The following is a 10,877-nucleotide window of genomic DNA, read 5'->3' as shown; positions in this document are numbered from 1 at the left end:
TTTTTGTTAAAAGATATATTTATTATCCTCACTTTTTCTCCTTTATTGGCTGCTCCAATATCACCATTGACCCCAGCCTCTGTTCAAGGTGGCTGATAGTTGCAGAATCTGGAGTTGGGGGCTGGTGTATTAGATACTGGATATTCTAGTGGACGATGCCTACAAATTTCTTCCATAAGGATAGAAAATTCCAGAAGGCATGTTGTCGAATTTTTCAAAGAATATCACTTTGTGATCCTCCAAATATGAAGCGAGGTCTGTAAAGTCAGAAAATTCCTCCCACTCGCTGAGTTTCTGTACTGATCGCGATCTGACAGTGACCAAGGCAGAGTACTCGCCACAGACCAGCAGTCCATTATTGTCCCCGTGTGGTAGGGTGAATAGCAGGCTTCTGCATTAATGCAACTCAGACTGGTTGGAGTGGATAGTTAGTTTGCTGGAACCATGCGCTTCCCCATTGTGCAATCAGCAGTGGGCCAAGCTCAACCAATACAGACCCAACTTGATCATTTGACTGCTAGTGAATGTCAGACCATTGATAGTGTAAAAAAAGACAATGAGCAAAGGAGCAAACTCAAGCAGGCAGTAATGAGCACTAGTGAAGAGCGTCATAGGGCTGTTGAGGTAACATGGGGGATAAACAGTGCTGTAAGGAGATAGCTGTGAACTGTGCCAGCAGAATGAGCAACTTGGGATTTGTTTTTAAATGTTTTGCTACCATCATCAAAACCACTAAGTAAACCTTTTAAGATGGTGAAACTTAAACTGGAGAAGCAGAATCAGCTGGAGCACATTGGAACTTACTGCGGTGCTGTGCCAAGTGTAGGGGGCAGGGTGGAGAGCTGCAGCATTTGGGATGGGGCTTCAACTAACATTCACCTTTAACTTTTTAAAACTTACTCCATTTAACAAAGATATTGACAGTACAATTTTAAGAGTTTGATCAGAAGTTAAAATTGAAATTTAGAAAACAAATCAGGCTACATGGGTCAAAGGTAATGCTAATCAATGTGGATTACTGTTTTTACTCCATGTCACATATAAACAGGGGAGATAATATAGAAAAGGAAACCATATACAGCAGGTGTTTCACCTGCAGTGTTGCAAAGGGTCACTCAGCTAATTTAAGCATATTAACAGGTCTCAATCTAAGCAACAGTCACGAGTATAAATTCCTCAACACTTCACTTTTCAATGTGAAATTAAACAAAATCCTACAATAACAGCCAGCAGAACAGAGAAGCTGGTGTGAGGCTTGTGGGATTATCTTCATGGGCTGTGCAACGGCAAGCTTGCTGGAGATTAAGACTGTTCAAAGACGCATCAAGTAAAATACATTTATCATCCTAGCAAACACTTTTAAAATGCATGTGCTTATTGTCCATTGTAATATTTTGAATTAAAATAGAAAGGTAACCCAAATCCAGCAGCATCTCGGAAGTTCAAGAACTACTCAGTGAGACAGCAACTCCTGCCTGTTCAGAACCCTCAAAGATCAAAATCGAAAGTCACTTAAGAGATTCACACAACAGCAGGAAAGCCACCTAAAGAGAGAAAGCAGATGATTAATGTTACTGGTGACTGAGCTCCTTTGTCATAACACAATCACAATTAGAGATCTGGTCACAGATCCAGATATTTCCTTGCATTCAGATCCAACTCTAAGATGGTCAGATCCAAATACTTGTACATTTATCATCAGCAGCCATTCTTACAACCCCCTTCCGCCGACCTCCCAATGAACTAGAAAAAGTGCTTCTTTTTGTCGTGTTTTTTCCATTTTATTAAGGCATTTGTAATTTTTTAACAACAATTTCAAAAGCAAACATGACACAGTAAATAACATCCCCCAAACCACACCCAGCCAACATGGCCTACACACACAGTTTCCCATCTCCACTCAATGATCCCGCCTCAACTATCTCCCCCTCCTTCCCTAAAACCTCCCCACCCCATTATTGTATCTGCTGACAGCTTAATTTTCTCCAAAGAAGTCGACAAACAGCTGCCACCTCCGGGCGAAGCCTAACGTCGAACCTCTTGGGGTGAACTTGATCTTCTCAAGCATGAGAAACCCGGCCTTAACACTAACCCAAACCCCCGATTTCGGGGACTCCGAGTCCCTCCACGCCAATAAGATCCGTCGCCGGCCTACCAGAGAGGCAAAGGCCAAAACGTCAGCCTCTCTCACCCCTTGGACTCCCGGGTCTTCCGACAGATCAAAGATCACCACACATCTGGACTCTGTGCCACTCTTGTCTTTAATACCGTGGACATGACATCGGCAAATCCCTGTCAGAATCCCCTAAGCTTCGGACATGCCCAAAACATGTGGACTTGATTTCCGGGCCACCACACATCGCCTACACCTACACTCCACACCTTCAAATAACCTGTTCATACAGGCCACAGTCATATGGGCCTGTGGACCTCCTTAAATTGAATCAGACAAGGGGCAGCACGGTTGCGCAGTGGTTAGCATTGCTGCCTCACAGGGCCGAGGTCCCAGGTTCGATCCCGGCTCTGGGTCACTGTCTGTGTGGAGTTTGCACATTCTCCCCGTGTTTGCGTGGGTTTCACCCCCACAACCAAAAGATGTGCAGGGTAGGTGGATTGGCCACGCTAAATTGCCCCTTAATTGAAAAAAATGAATCGGTTACTCTAAATGTATTTTTTTATTGTATCAGGCTGAGCCTGGCACACAACGATGATGCGTTATCCCTACTCAAGGCATCCTCACACAGTCCCATCTCTAATCCCTTGCCCAACTCATCCTCCCATTTACGTTTTACCTCCCCTGAGTGCTGAACTGGTTGCATTTGAGTGCTACAGTGAGAGTTTGGTGACTGAGGGAGTTAGGTGAGGAGGCAGTAAGGTGCTCCTTTTCATTTCATTTCCTACATTTATCAAAGAGCGTGAAGGGAGCCAGGAGTTTAGAGTACAGCTGAATGGAAGCAGAGTCGGAGGGCGGAGGTCCAGTAGGTCTACGGGGCAGCTAATTCTGTAAAGTAAGAGGGGATGAAGGCTAGGGCAGTTGCATGCTCCTCCTGTAGGATGTGGGTGGTGAGGGATACCACTGGTGTCCCCGCTGACTATACCTGTGGGAAGTGCACCCAACTCCAGCTCCTCAGAGACCGTGTTAGGGAACTGGAGCTGGATGAACTTCGGATCATCCGGGAGGCAGAGGGGGTTATCGAGAAGAGTTACAGGGAGGTAGCCACACCCAAGGTACTGACAAGAGTAGCTGGGTTAGTCAGGGAAAAGAAAACTAACAGGCAGACAGTGCAGGGATCCCTCGTGGCTGTTCCTCTTCAAAACAAGTATACTGTTTTGGATGCTGTTGGGGGGATGACCTACCGGGGGAAGGCCCTAGCGGCCAGGTCTCTGGCACTGAGTCTGGCTCTGGGGCTCAGAAGGGAAGGGGAGAGCATAGAAAAGCAATAGTAATAGGAGATTCAATGGTTAGGGGAATAGATTGGACATTCTGTGGTCGCGAGCGACACTCCCGGAAGGTATGTTGCCTCCCGGGTGCCAGGGCCAGGGATGTCTCGGATCGTGTCTTCAGGATCCTGAAGGGGGAGGGTGAGCAGACAGAAGTCGTGGTGCACATTGGTACCAACGACGTAGGTAGGACAAGGGGTGTGGAGGTAATAAACAAGTTTAGGGAGTTAGGCTGGAAGTTAAAGGCCAGGACAGACAGAGTTGTCATCTCTGGTTTGTTGCCGGTGCCACGTGATAGCGAGGCTAGGAATAGGGAGAGAGCGCTGCAGGAATGGTGTAGGAGGGAGGGCTTCAGGTATTTGGATAATTGGAGCGCATTCTGGGGAAGGTGGGACCTGTACAAGCAGGACGGGTTGCATCTGAACCAGAGGGGCACCAATATCCTGGGGGGGAGGTTTTCTAGTAGTCTTCGGGAGGGTTTAAACTAATTTGGCAGGGGAATAGGAACCGGACTTGTAGTCCAGCAACTAAGGTAGCCGATGTTCAGGACGTCAAAGCGTGTAGTGACGCAGTGGGGAAGGTAACACTGACTAAGGAGATTACTTGCAGGCAAGGAGATGGGTTGAAGTGTGTATACTTCAATGCAAGAAGCATCAGGAATAAGGTGGGTGAACTTAAGGCATGGATCGGTACTTGGGACTACAATGTGGTGGCCATCACGGAAACTTGGATAGAAGAGGGGCAGAAATGGTTGTTGGAGGTCCCTGGTTATAGATGTTTCAACAAGATTAGGGAGGATGGTAAAAGAGGTGGGGGGGGGGGGGGGGGGGGGGCATTGTTAAATAGAGATAGTATAACAGCTGCAGAAAGGCAGTTCGAAGGGGATCTGCCTACTGAGGTAATATGGGTTGAAGTCAGATATAGGAAAGGAGCAGTCACCTTGTTGGGAGTTTTCTATAGGCCCCCCAATAGCAGCAGAGATGTGGAGGAACAGATTGGGAAACAGATTTTGGAAAGGTGTAGAAGTCACAGGGTAGTAGTCATGGGTGACTTCAACTTCCCAAACATTGAGTGGAAACTCTTTAGATCAAATAGTTTGGATGGGGTACTGTTTGTGCAGTGTGTCCAGGAAGCTTTTCTAACACAGTATGTAGATTGTCCGACCAGAGGGGAGGTCATATTGGATTTGGTACTTGGTAATGAACCAGGGCAGGTGATACATTTGTTAGTGGGGGAGCATTTTGGAGGTAGTGACCACACATTTTGGAGGTAGTGACCACAATTCTGTGACTTTCACTTTAGTAATGGAGAGGGATAGGTGCGTGCAACAGGGCAAGGTTTACAATTGGGGGAAGGGTAAATACAATGCTTTCAGACAAGAATTGAAGTGCATTAGTTGGGAACATAGGCTGTCAGGGAAGGACACAAGTGAAATGTGGAACTTGTTCAAGGAACAGGTACTGCATGTTTTTGATATGTATGTCCCTGTCAGGCAGGGAAGAGATGGTCGAGTGAGGGAACCATGGTTGACAAGAGGGGTTGAATGTCTTGTTAAGAGGAAGAAGGAGACTTATGTAAGGCTGAGGAAACAAGGTTCAGACAGGGCGCTGGAGGGATACAAGATAGCCAGGAAGGAACTGAAGAAAGGGATTAGGAGAGCTAAGAGAGGGCATGAAAAATCTTTGGCGGGTAGGATCAAGGAAAACCCCAAGGCCTTTTACACATATGTGAGAAATATGAGAATGACTAGAGCGAGGGTAAGTCCGATCAAGGACAGTAGCGGGAGATTGTGTATTGAGTCTGAAGAGATAGGAGAGGTCTTGAACAAGTATTTTTCTTCAGTATTTACAAACGAGAGGGGCCATATTGTTGGCGAGGACAGTGCGAAACAGACTGGTAACCTCGAGGCGATACTTGTTAGGAAGGAAGATATGTTGGGCGTTTTGAAAAACTTGAGGATAGACATGTCCCCCGGGCCTGACGGGATATATCCAAGGATTCTATGGGAGGCAAGAAATGAAATTGCAGAGCCGTTGGCAATGATCTTTTCGTCCTCGCTGTCAACAGGGGTGGTACGAGAGGATTGGAGAGTGGCGAATGTCGTGCCCCTGTTCAAAAAAGGGAATAGGGATAACCCTGGGAATTACAGGCCAGTTAGTCTTACTTCGTTGGTAGGCAAAGTAATGGAAAGGGTACTGAGGGATAGGATTTCTGAGCATCTGGAAAGACACTGCTTGATTAGGGATAGTCAGCACGGATTTGTGAGGGGTAGGTCTTGCCTTACAAGTCTTATTGACTTCTTTGAGGAGGTGACCAAGCATGTGGATGAAGGTAAAGCAGTGGATGTAGTGTACATAGATTTTAGTAAGGCATTTGATAGGGTTCCCCATGGTAGGCTTATGCAGAAGGTAAGGAGGCATGGGACAGTGGGAAATTTGGCCAGTTGGATAACGAACTGGCTAACCGATAGAAGACAGAGTGGTGGTGGATGGCAAATATTCAACCTGGAGCCCAGTTACCAGTGGCGTACCACAGGGATCAGTTCTGGGTCCTCTGCTGTTTGTGATTTTCATTAACGACTTGGATGAGGGAGTTGAAGGGTGGGTCAGTAAATTTGCAGATGATACGAAGATTGGTGGAGTTGTGGATAGTGAGGAAGGCTGTTGTCGGCTTCAAAGAGACATAGATAGGATGCAGAGCTGGGCTGAGAAGTGGCAGATGGAGTTTAACCCTGACAAGTGTGAGGTTGTCCATTTTGGAAGGACAAATATGAATGCGGAATACAGGGTTAACGGTAGGGTTCTTGGCAATGTAGAGGAGCAGAGAGATCTTGGGGTCTATGTTCATAGATCTTTGAAAGTTGCCACTCAAGTGGATAGAGCTGTGAAGAAGGCCTATGGTGTGCTAGCGTTCATTAGCAGAGGGATTGAATTTAAGAGCCGTGAGGTGATGATGCAGCTGTACAAAACCTTGGTCAGGCCACATTTGGAGTACTGTGTGCAGTTCTGGTCACCTCATTTTAGGAAGGATGTGGAAGCTTTGGAAAAGGTGCAAAAGAGATTTACCAGGTTGTTGCCTGGAATGGAGAGTAGGTCTTACGAGGAAAGGTTGAGGGTGCTAGGCCTTTTCTCATTAGAACGGAGAAGGATGGGGGGGGCGACTTGATAGAGGTTTATAAGATGATCAGGGGAATAGATAGACAGTCAGAGACTTTTTCCCCGGGTGGAACAAACCATTACAAGGGGACATAAATTTAAGGTAAATGGTGGAAGATATAGGGGGGATGTCAGAGGTAGGTTCTTTACCCAGAGAGTAGTGGGGGCATGGAATGCACTGCCTGTGGAAATAGTTGAGTCGGAAACGTTAGGGACCTTCAAGCGGCTATTGGATAGGTACATGGATTAGGGTAGAATAATGGAGTGTAGATTAATTTCTTCTTAAGGGCAGCACGGTAGCATTGTGGATAGCACAATTGCTTCACAGCTCCAGGGTCCCAAGTTCGATTTCGACTTGGGTCACTGTCTGTGTGGAGTCTGCACATCCCCCCCGTGTGTGCGTAGGTTTCCTCCGGGTACTCCGGTTTCCTCCCACAGTCCAAAGATGTGCAGGTTGGGTGGATTGGCCATGATAAATTGCCCTTAGTGTCCAAAATTCTATGATTAACCTAGGACAAAAGTTCGGCACAACATCATGGGCCGAAGGGCCTGTTCTGTGCTATATTTCTCTATCTATCTATCCACGAGTTCTTTATAAATTTCTGAGACCTTCCCCTCCCCCACTCCCGTTTTTGAAACTTCCTTCTTATGTATCCCCAGGGTGGTAAAAGCGAAAAGGTCGAAACCTGCCTCCGTTCCAAGTCCCTCACCTGCAGAAAGCGGAACCCACTCCCACCTGGGGCTGGTTTAGCTCACTCAGCTAAATTGCTGGCTTTTAAAGCAGACCAGCAGCACGGTTCAATTCCCGTACCAGCCTCCCCGGACAGGCGCCGGAATGTGGCGACTAGGGGCTTTTCACAGTAACTTTATTGAAGCCTACTCGTGGCAATAAGCAATTTTCATTTCATTTCATTTTCACCTGGCAGCTCAAACTCCTCCTCTAAGTCCTCTAAGCACATAAAGCTGCCGTCAATGAACATGTCCCCTAGCCGCTCGATCTCAGCTCGCTGCCACCTCCAAAACCCCCATCTAGCCCCCCCTCAGTACAAACCAGTGGTTGCCACAAATTGGAGTCCATACCGATGCTCCCTCCACTTCCATATGCTTCCGCCACTGTCCCCTCACCCTCAAAGCCGCCACCACCACTGGGCTTGTGGAGTACCGGGTTGGCGTGTACAGCAGAGGTACCATTGCCAGCGCTCCTAAACTTGTGTCCCTACACGATGGCGCCTCCACTTGCTCCCACACTGACCCCTCCCTTACTACCCATTTCTTGATCATTGCCATGTTCGCTGCCCAATCATAGTTCCTTTTGTAGTGTTAACCCATGCAGACCTGTAGCTAACATCTCTGCTGATTGAGTTATTTTTAGCTAATTCTGTCAGCTGTGCCTCAATGGGTAAGACTTTAAATTCTGAATCAGGAAGTTTTGGATCTAAGCCCTACTTCAGTAACTTGAGCGCAAAATATAGCTGACACTCCAATACAGAACTGATCGGAGTGCTGCACTATTAAAGGTGCTTCCTTTCTGAATGAGTCTTAAACTGAGGCCCCAACTGCCCTCTCAGATAAACGTAAAAGACCCTCTGGCACTTTCTGAAGACAAAAAAGGAAGTTCTCCCCAATGTCCTGGTCAATATTTATCCTTCAACTAATGCCACTCAAGCAGATTATATGGTCATTACCTCATTGCTTATTGTGGGACCTTGTATACAAATACATTACAATAGTGTCAACATTTCAGTAAATATGTCTGAGATGGGGTCTTCTGGTGGCGACAAGTAGGAGAAGGTCACACATAAGGTGGCTCCTGCCACGGTCTTTGCTTTTGGACTTTTTAACCCAGCACCCGGGGATTTTGGTCATCAAAACCAGCCCATAGTATGGGACAAGGAATTTGTCGGTGGAAATATGTTGAAATCTATGAAGAAGGTTGGTGAAGATTACAGGGGGTAATCCTTTGACGGAGCCAGTAAACCCACAAAGCTCAGCAAGATGGAAGGCGGCGGACCCATATTACAGTGGAAATGCTGACTGGGTTAATGGTGCAAGAGTTTGAAAAACAGTTTGTGAAACATTTTGAGGAGCCAGGCAGGGTGATGATGGAAACCCTTAAGCAGGTAATTGATATACCAAGATGTCAGAGTGGAGATGGCAAAGTGGCTTTTAATAAGGCAAAGTCAGCACTATTCAGGAGTGGAGTCAGGTTTGGAGTGGTGTACCTGGCTCGACTTAGTGTGACTTTTTGGTCCAAATATCATTTTTTCAATAAGTTGGAGGAGGCGGAGGCTTTTGTCAAGGAGCACGGACTTGGGCTTGATTGAATGGATTTGATTGGGACTTTAATGGGGACGATTGGGAGAGGTCAGTTTGAGATGTTTTGTAGTTTGTATCTGGTGTATGTTTGGGGCTACGGTTGTCGAGGGGTACTGGTCTGGGTAACAGTACAGGAAATACATGGCTCCCGGTGAAAGTTTAAGTACTGTAATGGTGTCGAGTTTCGGTTACTCTTCCGTAGCTGAGACGGGCTGGGGAGCATCGTTTTTCTTTGAGCATACATACTGAGTGGGGGGGTGTTACCGTTGCTAGCTGTAAAGTTTCAGCTAGTGAACGGAATTGGCATGGGAGAAGGGGCTGCGGCTTGTTGGGCCTACTTGGACAAGGTTCAGTGAGTCTAGCTTATTTGTTTGGTTGGGCAAGGGTGGAGGAGAGAGAGAGGGGGTGGAGGGAGTTTGTGTATTTGGGATTTGTTTCTCAGGTTGGGGGGTGGTGGTGAGGGGTAGGGATCTAACTGGGACTAAGGAGTTTTCGGTGTCTCGTCTTAGAGGCAAGGTTGGTGGCTGTCTTGGGTGGGTTCTAGGCTCAGGCCTGCCAGAGATGACAACCTTTGTTTTTTATCTTCAGGCGTTGGTCACAGTCAGTAGGTCGGGGGGAGCGGAGGGTAAGGGGGAGTTTTATGGTTTAGGGTTTTCGTTTCTTTTTTAAAAATAAATTTAGAGTACCCAATTCTTTTATTCTCAATTAAAGGGCAATCCACCTACTCTGCACATCTTTGAGTTGTGGGGACGAACCCATGCAGACATGGGGAGAATGTGCAAACTCTACACGGACAGTGCCATGAGACAGCAGTGCTAACCGCTGCATCACCATGCCGCCCACGGGGTTTTTGTTTCAAGGGTAGGGGTTTGTAAATAGTATTTTGTTTGTTAGGATTCATTTATTTTATGTTTTATAAAATAAAACTTTAATAAAAAAGTATGTTCTGAGACCATAAAAGGTACTCTATAAAAGCAAATCTTTTCTTTTCAACTAGGACATCAGTGAGTAAGTGATATAACAGCCCCATCGCCAAGAAATAACCCAGAAAAAGGTTAAAATTACACTGTTGTTAGAATAGTGAATTCTCCGCCGCCACTGTGCAGCAGCTTAGCTGAGTAAAAACTAACTGGCTCAAATGGCGAATGGCCTGTTTTTGTGCTGCTTCAATTGAGCGTAGGCCAAGTGCAAGGTGGTACTCGGAGAAATTCAATACTATACAATTCAACCAGTCCACATCTTTTTCTGATAATTAGCTGAGAGGTAACTTGTGAACTTCCTCCAGAAAATATTGCGAGGTTCCGAGTAACAAGATAGGTCAAATTGAATGCGTTGCATTTGACTGTTTGTTTGGAAATGCAACTTACCCCAGACTGAGCCAATCTAGTCAGAGGAATACGGGTGTTTATACTGCAGCACATCATCCCTGTAAGAGACAGAGCGTACACACTGATTTATAGCACTTGAACAAAGAGGAACAAAGTTCTATAATGGATAATCATATCAAGAATCTATCTCTGCCTTAATCTTATTACGATCGCAAACCAGGCCCAAACAGTGGCTAGAATACTGGACCGAAACAATAGCACAGTGATTAGCATTGTTACTTTGCAATGCCAGGGACCCGGGTTCGATTCCCGGCTTGGGTCACTGTCTGTGTGGAGTCTGCACGTTCTCTCCGTGTCTGTGTGGGTTTCCTCCGGGTGCTCTGGTTTCCTCCCACAAGTCCCGAAAGATGTGCTGTTAGGTGAATTGGACATTCTGAATTCTCCCTTAGTGTACCCGAACAGATGCTGTAGTGTGGCGACTAGGGGATTTTCACAGAAACTTCATTGCAGTGTTAATGTAAGCCTACTTGTGACACTAATAAAGATTATAATATATATTTTTAAAAATTGTGTGGAAAGGATTCGCTGCAGGAGTGATTGCACGAAGAAATAGGGCTAGGTTATTTTAAAACAACAT

General features: G+C 46.3%; 1 protein-coding gene across 4 annotated transcripts in view; it reads right to left on the bottom strand.

Moving 5' to 3' along the window:
* LOC119978556 overlaps nt 1–10,877 on the bottom strand; it is a 90,795-nt gene continuing 79,918 nt past the window's right edge. For all 4 annotated transcript variants that reach the window (XM_038820288.1, XM_038820286.1, XM_038820287.1 and 1 more), the window contains 2 exons: nt 10,280–10,338; nt 1–1,544 (listed from right to left, as the gene is read on the bottom strand). In XM_038820288.1, the coding sequence (XP_038676216.1) occupies nt 10,296–10,338 (43 nt within the window). In that variant the 3' untranslated portion in view covers nt 1–1,544; nt 10,280–10,295. The remainder of the gene's footprint in view (nt 1,545–10,279; nt 10,339–10,877) is intronic.

The sequence above is a fragment of the Scyliorhinus canicula genome, chromosome 15, assembly GCF_902713615.1.
Source record: "Scyliorhinus canicula chromosome 15, sScyCan1.1, whole genome shotgun sequence".
NCBI classification, from domain to species: Eukaryota; Metazoa; Chordata; class Chondrichthyes; order Carcharhiniformes; family Scyliorhinidae; genus Scyliorhinus; species Scyliorhinus canicula.
Note: the sequence above shows the minus strand (reverse complement) of the source record. Positions and strands in the feature narration are given on the sequence as shown.